The sequence below is a fragment of the Acromyrmex echinatior genome, chromosome 7 (assembly GCF_024713525.1).
Source record: "Acromyrmex echinatior isolate Ae372 chromosome 7, ASM2471352v2, whole genome shotgun sequence".
NCBI classification, from domain to species: Eukaryota; Metazoa; Arthropoda; class Insecta; order Hymenoptera; family Formicidae; genus Acromyrmex; species Acromyrmex echinatior.
This window is the reverse complement of record NC_141858.1, coordinates 10,633,336-10,651,301: the sequence shown is the minus strand read 5'-3', so window position 1 is coordinate 10,651,301 and position 17,966 is coordinate 10,633,336. Positions and strand designations below refer to the sequence as shown.

Below are 17,966 nucleotides of genomic sequence, written 5' to 3'. Positions count from 1 at the left end.
TTATTTTCGCAAAAGTCATAATGCAAATCGACTTACATATCGATAAGCGAACTTCTCTACGAATTCTGTCATTGTTTTAAAGTATAGGTGTGTCGCTTTGACATAGCGACGTACACATTCTATACTTTCATAAATTTGATACGGCAAAAACTTTATATTGTCAAACTGACGAGTGTCAACAACGGATGTCGTTCTAATAGTAATTCTGTATATATACATAAAAGGACAATGTGTACATTCGCAGAGGTACGTGCTGATATTCGATAATATAGTTGACTGAGTCGCATTGACTGAGTCGCGTGTTGCAGGAGACTAGTTGGTCCTACATTTGGGATGCGATGGGAGACCTAAGCGCTGTGCCACAGAAGAAGAGTATGCGTATTTTCTATAATATAGCTTTTTAACACAACATGTGTCGTAAGTTCGTTCGCCGTCAACCAGAAACAATTCTAACAGTCGTAGATTATCTCCTGGAACGTTTGGAACGCGGTCATATTTACACGTGGGTCGGCACTCTCCTTTTGGCGATCAATCCCAGCGGTGAGATCACCACCAAGGACATTTACGATCTCTCGCAAGCTCACGAGTATGACAATGTATGCGATGTGAGCTGTAAGGAAGTGTCGCCTCACATATTCGCCGTGGCTGCCCGGGCGCACTACAGAATAGTTCAGGGTCTCGGAAAACCCAGCCAGGTAAATCCAACTGTCTGAAGATTCGAGCCGCAATCTTCTTTGTGCATTGAATTATCTTTTTCTATTTCTTCAATTCAGAGCTGATACGAAATGGTTCACGTCACCAATAGAGAACCTTATAAAGAAAGAATAATTTTGTTGAATTATTTAAAAATTTAGCTGCAGATTTGAAAATAATTTTGTTGGATCATAAAAATAATTATACGGGATACTTAAACATTGATGACAATACTGCAAATACTTTTAACATTCTAGCAATCAGTTTAAGTGATCTACATAATATTTTGATGGTCCAAACAAAATTATTTTCAGATCTGTATCTAGCTCTTTTAGATATTTCAGTAAAACCATTCTTTTCATGTAATAAAAGTCCAAAACTGATACTGAGGAGTCTCTTGGTCTTTGTACTCGAATTGAATCTTATTTCTGAACGAATCAACCAGATTGATTTTATTCATTTATTCCGTTTCCCTGTACATTTGTGAACGATGTTTCTTTGTAAAGGTGATAGTCTTAAATGGAGAAACCGGAACAGGAAAGACCTTCAATGCATGGAAGGCGCTGGAATTCCTGACCAGAAACGCATCTCCTGAAGCCCTCGAGACGCGAGATGTAGTTTGTGGTATCGTGCGCAGGATTTCGGTCGCCTGCCGTTTGATATCGGCCTTCACAACTGCGCCCACTGAAATAAACAAAGTCAGCTCGAGGCATGTGCAACTCGTATGGCTTGAGTACAAAATGGGTAGCATATGTGGAGCAACGATATCCTCCTATCTTCTGGAAAGGGACAGAGTCACGAAGGGCTGCTGCAATTTTCAGATTTTTAGTCAGGTGAAGGAGACTTCAGCTAGCTGTGCGCATTTTTAAAAAATATAACTGTTAATCGAGCTTTTTGTTAAATTTCGCGAAACTGCATCTTAGATGATGAGTGCGGTAGGAAATGTAACATTCGCCGACTTCAAATTATCAATGGATATGCGATACTTCATGATGAGCGACTTGGATTCTCTGAAAGTGCGAGAGTTCTGCGACGATTTCCGTGAGACTACAAGAGCGATGGATATGTTAGGGTTTACAGTGAGTCAGAAGAAGGACGTTTTCTTCATTCTCTCTCTGCTCATTCACATGGGTAACATACAGTTTGTGGAGGAGGACGATCGTTGCGAGATTGATACCAATGATCATCGTACGTAATCTCTCGATGACAATTATATTAATTATTTTACGTGATATAAATCGCGATAGAAATCCATACATTACTTTATCCGAGAAACATACTGGGAATGTCCTTAGGACGTTCAGAAAATACGTATGGAATTCCCAGAAGGAGCCATGGGAATTTTCCTCTCTTTTAGAGCCTCATTTTTTTAAATATTCATAGCAAACTGTTATATATACTTTTAATATTTTTGAAACGCTTTATCACAATTTTGATATTCCAAAAGTATTTTTTAAATTTAAGATACTTCTAGATATAAAAACATAGATTCTATTATATCACTCTTCTTTTGTGTTAATATAATTTTAAATAGAACGTTTGATGAATTACACATTTAAATAATATTTTTTTAATGTAATAGTTTAAATAATAATTTGATATTCTATCTCATCATTTTGATCTAAAAAAAAAACTTTAAAAATTAGCGGCAAAATTAGTAAACCTCCTTAACAAATTTCTGGATTTCCGCGAATGACGCATCTTCTTTCAGAAGACATAGAGATGTTCTCTGAATGTCTTTAGGACATCCCTTGGAAGTCTGTATTGTATGGGAAACATTTTTCATTGATAATAAGCGATGCAAGGGAAAAGCGAAAATTCGACATCATGCGATTTTCAGAATCTAGAGAAGCCTTGAAGAACACATGCAGATTGGCCTGCATCAAAGAAGAGGACATCGCCGAATTGCTCACATCTACTTTAATAAACCCTCAAAACACCCGGCGTCGACACACCATTTGCCGACGTAATCTCAACACGACAAATGCTTGTCGCTACCGATTGCACAGCATCATCCGCCACTTGTACGATCTTCTTTTCAATTGGCTGATCAACTTCGTAAACACAATCTTGTCCGCCCGTTTGTACAGCGAACGATTGGGTATTAAAGATGTTTTCTTCCCTTACAGAAATCTAATTTGATACTAAAATTATTTATTTTGAGTATTAAGGCCTAGTTTCACAACTGACGATTAACTCTTAACCGAAGTTCAACTTATTCATTATCTCTTTTCAATTCTAGAATTGGATAAATAAGTTGAACCTCGGTTAAGAGTTAACCATGAGTTGTGAAACTGGGTCTATAAGAGTACACATTTAAAAGAGTTAAAAACCTATTTGGGTAAAATTCTGGGTGTATGTCTCCGATTCTTAAAGGCACTGAACAATGCCTTTAATGCTTAAAATAAATAATTAATTCCTACCTGCCAGTACATATTAAATTTTTATAAGAATTAACCGCTTCAAAATTCATAAGGACTAACTGCTTTAAACAACAAAAGACGATACATTATTCAATGAAAAAAGATATGATTTTGCAAATATAGATCAATATTTCTCGCATTTTAGGAATATTGGACATCTTTGGATTCGAATGCTTTGATTCAAACGGCATCGAGCAACTTTGCATTAATTTTGTCAACGAGAGATCGCAGCAATATTTCGTGGAAAACTATCTGGTGTCCTGCCGAAACGATCTACAAAAAGAGGGTCTTATCGATGATGAGGCATCGTTCACAATTGTACAATTGTACGAAGATCGCATAAGCACGATCGAAAAATATTTGTTTACTGCCATAAACGATGTAAATATCTTATAAATATTTAATAAATGATATCTATTAATGCGGGAGAGTTAATGATGAACATTTTCGGGTCACAGATGTGTCTATCGACTGTTCCGAACAGTTCGTCTACATTAATACGTCAAGTGAACGCTAAGAACTGTTCTGCAACGAGACGATTTTTGAACGTAAGGAAAGAAAATTTTGTTATACAGCATTATTGTGGTACCGTACAATATTCTGCCTACGATCTGCTTTCCAAGAATACTGATAAGGTAAACTAATCATAAATAACGAAAAAAGTTCGTCGTTTTTTCATCACCTTAAATAAAATTTAAAAATTCGAACTTTTTAAAAGAAGAAAAAACTTCTTTCCCAAATATAAAAAAAAGAGTACATTATTAGAAAAAGATAAAAAGTAAGTTAAATCATAATTAAAGTTAATCTACAGTAATAAGAACGGACATTAGAAATACATTTAAAGATCATTTAGCAGAATATACAAAATATTAAGTCGAATGTAGATAATTTGTATTCGTTTGATTACAGTTCAAAACAAAATTTTGGTAAAATCGAATTCAATATATCCATTAAATTATAATTTAATAATTTAAAGGATAATTTTACTTAAATTTTATCGAAATTTCTTTTTTTTTTTTAATTGCATTCGATAAATACAAATCTTTTATATCAATTTAATACTTTACATGCTAAAGATCTTTAAATGCATTTGTATAACGTTTCTATCACTGTAGATTAACTTTAACTTTATATAATTTAACTTTTTATTTTTTTCTAGCTCTAAGAGTTAGAAAAAAATAAAAGAGTAAATTAAACTGAGATAAAGGTAATTAATAGAAATTTAAGTATGTTCCGATTTCTATCTAAGTGCTATCAAATTATTTATCCTTGTTTACATTCGGTAAACAATAAAGAGACCTATTCTTTTTAGCTGATGATCGATTATGTATCTTGAAAAAAAAGTGAAAATTACAAAGGTGAGCAAATTCGATAGGACGTTTATAATTTTATTGATCAACATCTGATGAATTTGCTTTCTTTTATGTACAAATCGATCCTCTGAACTTCTTACGTTTCATTTCTTTCCTTTTTTCTTCACAGAGAAAAAAAAAGAAAACATGAACCGTGCAAGAAGTTCAGATAAAAAGAAAGAACAGGCTTAGGCTGAGTTGTTCCACTTTTTGATAAACTTCAATTTACTGTCTTACTCTCTTATGTTCTTAAGTTGCCTCTACATAATTCGCAAATCGCAATTTTATAAACGTTTGTAATACGCAAAATATTAGAAACATAGTAAGTTTCTCCAACTTGACTTAAATTAAAATGTCAACGCTGTCGCAATTCAATTCATTGGGTGCGGTTGATTTGCATCTGCGTGTATCTTGCAGTGATACCTTATTCTGCCAATTCTGTAACTGTGTTTAGGAAAGACGTTTTGCGATTTGCGAATTATGTAGAGGCAGCTTTACTCTTTTACTCTTTTGTTTATTCAATACGTTACCACATAGTTTATCTGAAGTACGGAACAACTGGTCCGTAAAGATAAAATGATACACGTGGTACTCGAAATAAAATCTGAATATAATCAAACGTGATAACGCATTTACAGATTCCGGACGAGATAACGATAACGTTCAGCGTGAGTACGAACAAATTTTTACATTCGTTAATTACCAAAAATAATCCACATCAAATTAATGGAAAAGCGAAGAAACCTACGATGCTTTCCAAGCTCCGATGTAACGTGGATTTGTTGATACAGGAATTAAACAAATGTGACGCGCATTATGTTCGCTGCATTAAGCTACAGTATAGTATTCAACAATAACGCATAATCAAGTTTACTTTTTTATACAATAAAAAATGTACCTTTCAGGCGATTCAACAGCCACGAGTGGGATCGAGACAATCTTCGCAAGCAATTGGCTAATACAGGTATCCTTGACGCGTTACCACTAGCCAGATGTAAATATCCGGTTCATTTCATCTACTGGGATTTCTTCAAACGCTACAGTAGAAAACGCATAGGTAAGATTCTAAAAAAATTTTGAGTCTATTATATTAATTAATTACTTCTCCGTAGAAACCTGCAGTAATTTACGTATAGCTTGCAAAAACATACTGGAGTCGTTCTCCTTGAACGACGATAATTCGTCGGTGCATTACGGGAAACGTTTAATCTTTTTAAAAGAATCTATATTTCTACGATTAGAAGCGGCTAGGAGGCGATACCACGCCGAATGTGTCTGGAAGATCGAATCTTTTTGGTTGAAATATAGCAAGTATCTCTTTGCATAAAAATTCATATCTTCGTATCAATCATAAAGGCGCAACGGAAACTCGATGTGCCGAGAATGATTAATAGGTTTTCTATAATAAGTCATTACCTAAGCTTTAAGCCTTAAGAAATTAACTAATAAGAGTCGATTATTTTCTTCATTCGACTTTGATTAATTATTTTCTTGCGATTTAAAACTTGAAACTTAGATAATGGCTTATTATAAAAAGCAGCTATAAAAGATAAGCAGTGTAAAATTAAAAATAGATATATGCATGATGTCCAACGAGAAATGACTCATTGAATTGATGTCGAATCGAAAACAAAATATGCAATATGTAAATTATTTCTATGTTAATTAAATGTCGAATCGACATTTAATTGAGTCTTTTCTCGCTAGGTAAATATCGTTATATGTCGATTAATGATTTTCGATGAAGAAATTCGATAGGCCAATCATTAAGCTTGGGAGTCAATTATACAATGTAACTTTTTTCTTAGAACGGAAACATGAAAAATGAAAATTTTGTATATATGTACACACATACATACATAAAGTTTTTCACTCTAACGTTTCTACTCTAGAGAAAAAGTTATATATTGCTTGACACCTGTTCGTGTTGCTTGCACTCATAGTCTCTTTACTTTTTCTATGAGCCTTAGCAGAAAACTGACATACAATTAAGACAGTGTAGTGACTTATGACTTAAGGCTAATGTCTTTAGTAACGCACAAGAACTGTCTTATGACTTATGTTTTAAAGGCCCCTCGTATTTATACGTACTTTAAGATTTAAGTCACAAGATAATTCTTGTGCGTTATTAAAGACAAGATTTAAGTCATAAGACACTGTCTTAAGATTATAAGTCAGTTTTCTGCTAAGGCCCTATCTTTAACATCCGAATATATATTATCTTGTCTTAAATGCACAATAGTGGATGGGGATTTCAAGTAATGTGAACAGGTCTATCTCATTGTCATAGGCTGCGTTCCACTTGACGCTTACAATGCTCTTGGAATCGTATTTCATCTTAGCTATTTATCAAGTGTAAGATATAATATCATAAGGTATAATTTCATGTTCGCTGACAGTCAGCGATCATTCTTAGCGTTAAAACAGGCCATATGATCAAAATTAACGAATATTAAGTCTAAATTCCAATGTAAGAGTAATTTTAATTCTAAGAATTCGAAGAAAAGATAAACATAAGTTAAACCGAGATTAAAGTTAATCTTACGTTGGTGAAACTGAACTAATTTGATCACGTGTTGCCTGTTTTAACGTTAAAAGTGGCGTCGAGTGTGAGCATGGAAAAAAAACTTTTTAACAAGGACAAATAATGCTTGCGAGAATTGTGACAAGTGGAACGCAGCCATAGAGATTACAATTAAGAGAGAGAAAATTTTCATTTATTCTACTATCTTTTGCACAGAGAATTATACGCAATATATGGAAGAGAACATAACTGATGATATTCGGGAAATTGTTAGCACCAATATCCAAAATGAATTAATTGAGGAATCTCAATCGGAACTTAAAATCGACGCATCTGTATCAGGAATGAATTGTTGTGCAGAACACGAATCGCAAAATATAAAAGAAACCTCGGAAAATACAGAAAATGATATTCAAGCGATCGTTCAAAAAAATTTGCGCGAGCAATCCCAATTCGAGAGATCCCTGTTAGAATACGAACGTATTATACCAATACAAGATTGTCCACGTTTCATGTCTGGAAAATATGTAGAGATACTAACAACAGTAGCAAAAAAAACGGCATATATATTGCATTGGCTGGATGGTGTGAATAAAGCAAAAGATACAAAAAAAAATAAACCATCAATATTAGAACTGCTGCAAGAAGATTACAATAACGATCAATCAGACAGTAGCAATTGCTGCGAGGATATTAAATTACAAAACCCTAAACCTTTAGATGATAATAAGTTTCGTGTACAAAATAAATGTGAGGAGAATCGTGGATATTATAACGAGGCAAGTAGTATTAATAATATTGTACTATACCTGTTTATATTTACATAAAAACTCTTATTTAGAAGGAAGATTTGTATATTATACAATGTGGTGCTTTTACACTATTTTACAAAAATGGAATTTTGAGTCGACGACGTCCATCAAGGGTAAAGTATATAAATTAGAACTGTGAAGAAAAATTACATAATTAAAAAATGTGCTTTATTATCTTCTTTTAGCTACCAATTAGAGTACATACTCGTCTCAGATGTTTATCCAACTCACATTATTTAGTACATACGGAACTACCACAGGGTCTACAGGATTGTCTTTAAAAAGAATATTTGTACAAATATAATTCTTAATATTTAGGAGAATCCCCCTGAACTCTCTCTGCACTAAACACATATATACGTACAAATAATTTTTATCTAATTTATATTGAGGTAAAAAAAATTCATTTAATTTAAAAGATTTACATACAAACTTTCAAGAACTTCTTTTGTCTCGAATGACGTGAATAGGAATTCGCGATTAGAAAATAAGAAAAGATTAACAACATGCTAGTAGAGACTAGTATCTAAAAATCATTAAAAAAAATAGAAATTTCATGAAAGGAAAGTAATGACAATCTCTTTAAGTTTTAATTAATAAAAACGGTCTATGTACAGCTATTTAATACAAAACGAATTATATATGACAATACTCGTTGTACATGTAATACTAAAATGTTCGAATGAAGATTATACATATCTTTATAGATTATAGAATAATTACAGACAAACATTTGCTAAGTTATAAAAATTGTAGGGACCTTTCTTTTTATCTTTAATTACAAGTAATCTGCGCGATGCGACTAAAGCAAGAGTGGCTTGAAGGTCGCTTCTTAGAATTTGATAATTAGCTCTTAAACTGACACGTCTTAAGTTATTTTGTGGCACCGGACGACCACCAGCGAACGCAAATCTGTAATCACGTTTAAATTATATAATAAAAATGTTACGCATTCATATAACTATTAGCTTCATTAATTTTATGATACACACCTTATTTCTCGTCTCGGCCCTCTCAAGGTGGAATCTGGAAACGCCGTTTGTCGATCCCACAGCATTCTAGTATTAAGCAACGATCTGACTTCTACGTATCTTATCTTGCTTTTAATGATGATAGGTAGTGTGCCAATTTTCTTATCTCTCCTTTCTCTTGCATTATCATCACGATTAGCAGGTATATACGGTAATAACGAGTCTCCGTAATGTTCAATCAAAGAAGTGAGATTTAAAGAATCTTGCGATTTCATAAGGGCACAAACAGCTAGCTATAATAATTACAAGAAAATTAATTAAAGAACCATATACCAAGGATTGAATATAATGTTGATACTAACAGCTATTCGTTCCCAAATAACTGAACCAAACGAAGCGTAATAATATAAAATATTTTGTATGGAAAGTGTGTGCGCGGTGTCATGTTGGAAAAATATAAGAGGCTGAATGCTCGCTAACAATTCCACCGCCATTATCCTTTTTTTGTAAAATTCAAAGTTTTCCATTTCACACTTTAAAAGAACATTCTCCAATGTTGGTATATACCTGTCCATAAATATTCAAAGAAGTTAGTTTTTTTATGAAATTATTTTACAAAATAAATACAAGATTTGTTTAAAAATTTCATATTACTTGTCAGCAATTGACGGCCAGCGAAGCATTAATTTCAGCACGCACTCTTTGAAAAGCACCTCCAAATTTGGATGTATGAAACTCTGACCCAATAATAATTCCAACAATAATTCTGTTAATTTATCCACCTTTAAATAAGCACAAAGATTTAAGATTCAAACATTTTGAGTACAAATTTGCAAAAGATGTACTATTATTTTGCAATTAATTACCGAAATTAAGTGATAGGGATAGACAGCTTCGCTGTTACTGGCAATGGCAATTATGAGTTGACATGTCCGTGTAGAAACACGTGTATATTGTGCATTATTTGAGATTACCATAGATCTAGCAATGGACATCAATTTATCAATGACTCCCTCGTCGCCTAAGTGAACATTAGTGGCACAGTCATTAAGTAAGACCTGGAAATATAAAAAATAATGTTGCATTTATTTCATAATAATATTAAAAAGTAATTTATATGTACGTGTTTTTATATACCTGAAAAGTTTTTTGTGAGCCATTAAACAAAGTTTTCAGCGCACGTTTGGCATAATTGTGACGCGCTTCTGTGAGCTTCAAATCACATATCTCAGATTCTAAAAAAAAAAGAATTTTAACTTAAATTAAAAAATTATATTGAGAAATTAGCAGCAATTTCAAATTAAAATTACATTTCATCATATAATATAAATTAAGAGACTCATCATAAACATAAATTTTAAAAGAACTTGCCTTGCAAAAATGGCACATTAGTTTGCGTCAGGCACAACGGATCATTCATTTGGTTAACGAGATTAACAATAGATTCACTAGGCACGTACACCTTTGCTTCTGTATGATACTCCGGTAAGGATTCTGGTGCACCAAAAACTGGATCGGCATCACATAAGCTGGTGATTACTGCATTTACATCCATAGATGTTAAACGTTTCCTCTTACTATGTCTCAGTCTTGTAACACATTTCTAAAAATGAATATTTTATAGAAATGATCAACATTGTAAATGTTAAATTATTAATCGTTTAAAATTCTGTGTCTATCTGAACTTGATATAATACTTTAAGGATAAAATTCTCGATTTTTGTTCATTGAGAAAAATTTAAATTGTTAAGGATTAAATAGGAATTATATTAAATAGGAATTGTATTGCATTTACATGTAAGACTTCTCTTAAACGATAGGAAGCATCTTCAGCTAATCTTTTTAACAGAGGATCTGGTAAGGGATGCATGCCCAGTTCCTCGCCAATAGCAGAGACCCATTCAGTGCTGAGCATAGCATATCTCCTTGAATTATTATCGATTGTAATACTGCTGGTTCCGGCATCTCGATTATTATTGTTATTGACAAACGAACTACTGTATCCCACAGCTTGATTCGACAACAGCTCTTTCATTTCTGCTTTTTTGTGTCCACGTAGAGTTCACGACTAGAGTCTGTCAAATTTATTATACACGGATACCTTGAAGAGGCCTTGGTCAACTATAAATATAGACAAAAACAATGTTTGCAAATTATTTTTAGAAAGGTTAATATTTAGAATTTGCGAAAGAGAAAAAAAGTAAAAGTCCAAAATATTTAACTTGAATGATTGTTGTACGTACATATATATATTCATTGATATATATTAATCTTATAACAATAAGATTCTGAAGTACGAAATAATTATCTTGTAATAAATATCTCTGTTATACTTTTTCGTGTCTAAATAAGATCCTTTGAGGTTAGATAACAAAACAAGCAATTATAGGAATGACATCTTTCTGCAGTGATGAAAAAAAAACAAAAAACCTGTAATTCAAAATTATTCCGATAGAGGGCTACTGCTTATCAACACTGTGTTCCAAAACTCATTAGAAAATTTCGTAGTGCGTGATTATTCCGGCAGAGGACCTTCCCTCTTCACTTTTCGTTCCTAAATTCATCACAAAACTCTCAAAAGAAAGGCGGGAAACTCAGCAACACGAAGCAGAAGGAATGCAGAAAACAAAATACAGAATTTACAGGGAATGTGTGTAACAGGTTGACGGTTTATTATCATTATATATATATATATATATATATATATATATATACAATGTTTTATGTTGCGCATTATCGTATATAATACTCAATTCTGTAAGTACGCAATTCTACAATTCATTGAAGATCATTTTTGCATGAGATGTGTGTACAAAAATGTCATTCTCTCTTTTCAAGAGGAGTGATAAAAGTTTTATTTATAGAAGGAGCAGAGTTGGGTTCACATCCCAAAAAGTTTTAAGAGAAACTCAGGAATGGAACTCCCACAGGAATTTCCATTTCCCTTCCCAGCATACGAAATCCAGAAACGATTTATGAGAGAACTTTATGCTTGCTTGAAAGATGGTAAGCTGGGTCTCTTCGAAAGCCCCACAGGAACTGGAAAGTCCTTGTCTCTTATTTGTGGTGCGCTTAAGTGGCTAGTTGATCACGAGAGATGGAGAAAGGAAGAGTTAATTTCGACGATCGCTAAAATAGACGATAAATTAAAGAGTTGCGAGAAGCTATCTGATAATTGGTTTACTGTGCAGACAGAGCAAATAGAACTTAATGCTGAGAAACAACCATTGCAAGCCAAGCTAAACGCACTTCTCGAGTATGAAGGTCAAAGGGAGAAGCTTAAAAAGATGATTGTTGAATCAAAGAGAGCGAAAATAACTAGAAAAATGAGGCAACAGTTCAAAAGGGTTCCAGAGTCAGATAAGACAGAGGAAGTGAATCTTGATGTCTGTGACATCGAGAAAGATCTTATCTTGGAAGATGGATTGTCAAACTCAGAAAGTTCTGAGGAAGAAAACACGGATGAACCTTTATTTAAGAATACCAAAATCTTCTTCTGCTCCAGGACACATTCACAGTTGACACAGTTTGTCCATGAATTAAAAAGATCTCCCTATTCTCAAGAGATTTCTGTAGTACCGCTCTCTTCGAGGTAACTATTTATTTTTAATACTTTAATATATTGTCTAGCTCTCTAAAATTTATTAACATTTTATTTCATTCTAGGCAAAATTATTGCATCAACAAAAATGTCAAAAGATTGAAGCATATCAATCTGATAAATGAAACCTGCCTTCAGCTGCAAAAAAAGAAGACTACTGTTAAAAAAGAAAAAGATCTAAAAAGATCAAAAACTACAAGCAGTTGCCCATTTATACCAGGTGATCAGAAACTTTTAATGGCTGAGGTTCTAACAAATATTCAAGATATTGAGGAGATAACACAGAAAGGACAGGAAAATAACACTTGTCCATATTATGGCTCAAGAAAGTCTCTGCAAAATGGACAATTAATATTAGTACCATATAATTCTATTTTTCATAAGAACACCAGAGCCAGTTTAGAGATAGACTTAAAAGGGAATATATTAATAATAGATGAAGCTCACAATTTGCTGGACGCCATCGAAAGAATGCACAGTTCTGTAATTACTGGAAGAAATTTGCTTCACTGTTATAGTCAGCTGTCGCAATATCAGAAAAGGTATTGCATTACTTCTTTCGATTGTTATTCAATTATTAGATAAATTTCTGACTGTAATATGATTGTAGATTTGAATCTTTGTTCTCTGCTAAAAGCGTGATGTATCTAGGCCAATTGAGTTTTTGTTTGAAGAAGCTTCTAACTCTCTTTGGAGCAACAATGAAATCTCATCCCAATGACGCGATCGATAAAACAATAGTACCCAAATTATACAAAATAGAAGATTTCGAAATGCTTATAGAGATTGATACAGTAAACATCTTCAAATTATTAGAATTCATCAAAACTTCAAAACTAATTCATAAATTACAAGGATTTGTTGAACAATACGGCAATAATATTAAAATTAATGAACAGAAGACAAAGAAATCTGGCATAACGGAATTTTTAAACTCGATTAAAAACAATGATGTATCCTCTCAAGAAACTATTAGCGTTGCGGACACATCAAGCAACAATGAAGAACAGACGAGCAATCCTTTGATGGCAATCTTAAGTTTCTTGGAGTGTTTAAAGAACAGCTGCGCGGACGGCAGAATATGTGTTCTACCTAGCACTACTATTGGACAAGGGATTATAAAATTTCTATTGTTGAACCCAGCAGCACATTTCCATGACATCGGTAAGCAAGTACTTGTTTGAAATTTAATATACATTTTTTCATTTTTATCTTTTTTTTTGAGTATTTTGAATTTTTTGTTACAAATGTAGTGAAAGATGCCAGGTCTGTGGTACTAGCCGGTGGCACAATGGAACCAATGTCCGAATTCGTAGATCAACTATTCTTAATGGCGGGTGCCACATCAGACAGAATTATGACATTTTCGTGTGACCATGTAATTCCCAAAGAAAATATCATATCCAACGTTATAATGCGTGGTCCGACTGGAATCGAATTCGAATTTAATTATCATAATCGACAAGATACAAAATTGGTAATAGAATTATTTTTATCTCTTTGATTATTGTATTATTTAAAGAAATGTATGTACTTAAAAAAAAAAGATGTCAACAAAGATTGATGTTTTGTTTTAGCTGGATGAATTAGGTAGAGCATTATTAAATTTATGTAATGTTGTACCAGCTGGAATAGTAGTATTCTTTCCATCTTACAACTATGAAGACACAGTATTTAAGCATTTAGATAAATCTGGCTTTATATCCAAAATTTCTACAAAAAAATGTATCTATCGTGAACCTAAATTAGCATCACAGGTATTTTTGTTACAAGTTTTTTAAAAAATAATTAATATTACTTATTTAATTTAATTATATTAAATTTATTTATTTATATGTTTATTAATAAATAGCTAATATTATTTGATTAATTTAAATTAATCAACATTTTATCTTCAGGTCAATACAATATTAGATCAATATGCACATTCCATCAAGAATCCACAATTCCCGTGTAACGGAGCGTTGTTGTTCAGCGTAGTGGGTAAGTAAATTAAAATTATATCAGTATTATAAGAATCCTATTTGTATTTTTATTTATACTATTTTTTCAGAAATATTGAATCACATTTTTTAATTTACATGATATTTTATAGGTGGTAAATTAAGTGAAGGTTTAAATTTCTCTGACGATTTGGGCCGATGTGTCATAGTCGTTGGCTTGCCATATCCTAACATTAAATCACCAGAATTACAAGAAAAAATGAAATACTTAAACGAGAATGTTGTATGTATATTCAGATTTCTTTATTGCGGAGTTTAGAGAGTTGTAGTTTGATTTTATATAAATTTTAATATCTTCCATTTTTTCATTTTCCAATTTCTGTTTTTGTAGAAATCAGACGCCGGAAATAGTTTTTACGAAAATTCTTGCATGAAAGCAGTGAATCAATGTATTGGCCGATCTGTTCGTCATATCAATGATTACTCGACAGTTGTACTGTTAGACAAACGTTATTGTCACAAAGTCAAAGTACTGCCTCAATGGATTCAACGCTCCGTGACGATTAATAATTCATTTGGTTCTGTAGTTGGTAACATCGCAAAATTTTTCGCAGCGAAAAGAATTAAGAAAGTTTAATCTTAATAAATCGATAGATTATCGATGTTTTTCTAATTTAGATGTATCACATGTAATTGGCCAATTGGATGCCAAATTTGTAAATTAAATCATGACAATAGACTTCTCCGGGTTGTAGAATAGAACAGGGAAAATGCGACTGAAACAAAATTAACTTGTAATGAATGTAATAAGAAACATAATGCAATATCTTAGTCTCGCTTTACTACTCACATAATTAATAGCATTTGGATAGTTTTGCGGTTGAATACTGAAAGCACAGTGCTTCACGTAGCGAGCACCTTGCTTTCCTGAAATAAATTCCTGTGATTCGCCTTCAGGTGCCACATCTTGTTTCATCTCATCAACAGCCTTTTTTTCCTCGTATTCCTCTTCATGATTCGGGCTATCATATGCATCAGCAAGATTACTTCCAGTCTACGATTATTCAGATTACGATATATTTTTTGTATTTTGTTCAATTGATAGATTATTATGTATCTCGATTATCAACGCATTTACAGTACCTCAGAAGTACTACATAGACGACCACCTGTGTAGAACTGTACGCCAGGCTGATTCGAATAAATCTCCAGAACGCTGTATATGTTTATTTATAATTCCAGAATATTGCTACAATGAACCTGTGTTATGAATCTAATATAATTGCGAGCCTTACCGACCACTTTTCGGATGGACCGCTTGAGCGACATACGCGTTACCCCCGTGCCAATTTGGTGTGACGCAGAAATTATGATCATACCCTTCTCCCGGAGGAACCTGTAGCTTACGCAAATTCACAATATCTTTTTACACAATTATTAGATAATGGTTCATCTACTGTAATTTGTATGAACTTCAATTTGATGCCTTCTCGATACAGCTTTCCAGAAATTTCGGTACACGCAAATCCATGATGGTTCCTCCGACCCCTCGGATGCTGCCGGTTGGTATTGGATCCGTATAATCTGCGAAGGTCCAGCGGTCGCAGTTCAATGAGATCTTGTGCTTCATCAATTCCTTTTTACCAGCGTCCTATAATTACATCTAATTAAATAAACCTGTCACACAATTTCTTATTGAAACTAGAATCATGCCTTTTTTAAATAGAAATAAAAAGAAGAAAATATAGTATTTATTAAATCATTGTTCTTTGCATTTTCAGAGTGGTTCCAGCTTCAACTGTACTAACATTGCACAAGATGTATAGATAATTACATGTCCAGCGAGATTGAATAAAGAACCGTGTGAGATGTTCACTATAGTGGAGTTCGTCGTTGTCGCTCGGATACCTATTTCCAGTATATTATCAGGCATCAATCTGAATCTCACTGTACTCAATACCGCACCGGGATATCCCTCTTCACCGTCTTTACTTAGATAAGTCATGACGACTGAGCATCCATCAATATACGATTCCCACAACTGCCGACCAAAGCCTTTTGTCTGAAATAAAGAAAAATGTCTGGTATAAGATATTTAATATAAATTCATTAATTCTTGAATGGACTGATAATACAGACTTACACCTCCATGCAGATGATGCTTGCCGAAATCATTTTTCGTTAGCTCATAAGTTTTGTCTTTAATGATAATACTGCTGTCTCTTATGCGATTCGCGCATCTGCCCAGGATGCATCCTATAAACGGATTAATCTTGGGATTTGTATAGCCTGAAAAAAACACGAATTGTTCCCATTAATTTATAAAGAGTTAATTGAGAGCGACAAGATTAAATGAACATGATGGACAAATATGTAATTACGTCAAGAGTTCGTACTCTTCAAATCATCGAAACCAAGCACAACATCCGTGACATATCCAAACTTATCGGGATACTTTAAAGAAACGATTGTCGCACCCCAGGAAATGACGGTGATCTCTAAGCTATTCTTATTAATCATCGTGTACGATTTTACTGGCATCAACCGGAATCCTTTATTTTCAGCATTCTCATAATCTTTGCTGTCATAGCTGCGTATTTTATCTTCCGCAGATTCTGTAATTAAAACGGCTTTTACATCACTCTATCACCAGTACAGAAGTCGGGCTGTCTCAAATAACAAAGCACCGGCATAAATTTCTCCAAATATTCCTTCCGTGATTATAACATCCTTGCAATTGCAATCGTAGGTAACCATGTTTAATTTCTTAACTTATCTAGTTTACTGTCAAGTCATTTGCAAATGATGTAATGAAAACGAGAAATTTGCTATTCAATTTCGTGTCTACATCAAACAATTCGTGACATTAATTTTTATGATAAGAATAACAGGTTACAAAATATTATTCCGACGTTTTAAATATTTTTCGTTGTTTCGACATCAGAAAATCGTCTAAAAAAAAAAATGAAAATTTTATACTCAGTTGTATTGTTAAATCACTTTAAATTTTTTTAAAGAATTGTTATATTTCGTAGGAATGTGGAAGACATTAAATGATCGCTCAAAGAGTTAAAACTTATTGATGCTGTTATTTGAAGTTATTTATTAATAATAATAAAATTATGATGAGAATAAAAGTAAAAATAAGAGTAAGTATAACGTATTATTTATAGTTCATAAAATGTTATCGTAATAATAATACAATATGCTAAAATAATAAAATAATAAACCTATTTTATTATTATTCTTATTATCATTTTTATGTATACTCCAGTTATTATTTATAATTTTTATATAATTAATATTTATAGTGTAATGTACAATACTTGGAAAAATACATGAACTTTTAGTGCAGGTCAGACATCATACAAACACTTCTTCTGAAGCTCTCTCTTCGTAGTTAGGAAAAAGACAACACATTAAAAAAATCGAAGACAGAATATATTATTACGATATATTTTCCGCTTTTAAACAATCGAGTTCTCGGGGATCCGTAAAATTAATATTCATTCGTTTATTATCTTCCTGCTCGTAGATAAAAACCGATCCTGTAGGATTTCTTTCTTGGCAATCTATACTCGTCGCCTAGGAAATCGGTAAAAGAAAAAAATTAGATTCCCGGATCGAAAGTGAATACTCCCGGATTT

At 32.9% G+C, this 17,966-nt stretch overlaps 4 protein-coding genes and 1 long non-coding RNA gene across 13 annotated transcripts; 3 read left to right on the top strand and 2 right to left on the bottom strand.

The window, feature by feature from the left end:
* Window positions 1-81: 81 nt before the first annotated feature.
* LOC105154545 (uncharacterized) lies at window positions 82-8,765 on the top strand. Of its 2 annotated transcripts, XM_087407838.1 has the most exons (13): window positions 330-372; window positions 457-695; window positions 1,200-1,526; window positions 1,617-1,881; window positions 2,534-2,794; window positions 3,262-3,497; window positions 3,575-3,751; window positions 5,107-5,306; window positions 5,374-5,525; window positions 5,581-5,775; window positions 7,377-7,771; window positions 7,834-7,917; window positions 7,990-8,765. In XM_087407838.1, exons 1-13 carry the CDS (start codon window positions 339-341, stop codon window positions 8,083-8,085), a joined length of 2,661 nt encoding a protein of 886 aa, XP_087263964.1. In that variant the 5' UTR covers window positions 330-338; the 3' UTR covers window positions 8,086-8,765. The 2 variants fall into 2 exon arrangements, with proteins under 2 accessions (XP_011068447.2, XP_087263964.1); XM_011070145.2 differs by having other exon boundaries at window positions 82-695; window positions 7,209-7,771.
* On the bottom strand, window positions 8,386-11,228 carry LOC105154546 (uncharacterized). 4 transcript variants are annotated; one of them, XM_011070147.2, is made up of 9 exons: window positions 11,109-11,228; window positions 10,571-10,896; window positions 10,147-10,378; window positions 9,913-10,010; window positions 9,642-9,833; window positions 9,430-9,557; window positions 9,138-9,342; window positions 8,797-9,068; window positions 8,386-8,716 (listed from the first exon to the last, which is right to left on the bottom strand). In XM_011070147.2, exons 2-9 carry the CDS (start codon window positions 10,808-10,810, stop codon window positions 8,524-8,526), a joined length of 1,560 nt encoding a protein of 519 aa, XP_011068449.2. In that variant the 5' UTR covers window positions 10,811-10,896; window positions 11,109-11,228; the 3' UTR covers window positions 8,386-8,523. The 4 variants fall into 4 exon arrangements, with proteins under 4 accessions (XP_011068449.2, XP_011068450.2, XP_087263971.1 ...); XM_011070148.2 differs by having other exon boundaries at window positions 10,998-11,207; XM_087407845.1 differs by having other exon boundaries at window positions 11,019-11,207.
* A 96-nt stretch (window positions 11,229-11,324) lies between these two features.
* Window positions 11,325-16,411, top strand: LOC105154540 (ATP-dependent DNA helicase DDX11). 5 transcript variants are annotated; one of them, XM_087407840.1, is made up of 9 exons: window positions 11,325-11,425; window positions 11,640-12,367; window positions 12,442-12,918; window positions 12,987-13,540; window positions 13,630-13,853; window positions 13,954-14,133; window positions 14,275-14,359; window positions 14,472-14,602; window positions 16,101-16,411. In XM_087407840.1, exons 2-9 carry the CDS (start codon window positions 11,691-11,693, stop codon window positions 16,143-16,145), a joined length of 2,373 nt encoding a protein of 790 aa, XP_087263966.1. In that variant the 5' UTR covers window positions 11,325-11,425; window positions 11,640-11,690; the 3' UTR covers window positions 16,146-16,411. The 5 variants fall into 5 exon arrangements, with proteins under 5 accessions (XP_087263966.1, XP_011068436.2, XP_087263965.1 ...); XM_011070134.2 differs by lacking the exon at window positions 16,101-16,411 and adding an exon at window positions 14,711-15,540 and having other exon boundaries at window positions 11,326-11,425; XM_087407839.1 differs by lacking the exon at window positions 16,101-16,411 and adding an exon at window positions 14,711-15,540 and having other exon boundaries at window positions 11,335-11,436.
* LOC105154543 (galactose mutarotase) lies at window positions 14,386-17,076 on the bottom strand. Its single transcript, XM_011070137.2, has 9 exons — window positions 17,007-17,076; window positions 16,716-16,934; window positions 16,463-16,608; window positions 16,154-16,381; window positions 15,806-15,970; window positions 15,615-15,715; window positions 15,463-15,535; window positions 15,170-15,373; window positions 14,386-15,095 (listed from the first exon to the last, which is right to left on the bottom strand). Exons 1-9 carry the CDS (start codon window positions 17,074-17,076, stop codon window positions 15,003-15,005), a joined length of 1,299 nt encoding a protein of 432 aa, XP_011068439.1. The 3' UTR covers window positions 14,386-15,002.
* On the top strand, window positions 16,722-17,290 carry LOC147909173 (uncharacterized). Its single transcript, XR_015545708.1, has 2 exons — window positions 16,722-16,842; window positions 16,932-17,290. It is a non-coding gene; the product is annotated as an uncharacterized LOC147909173 (long non-coding RNA).
* Window positions 17,291-17,966: the final 676 nt, after the last annotated feature.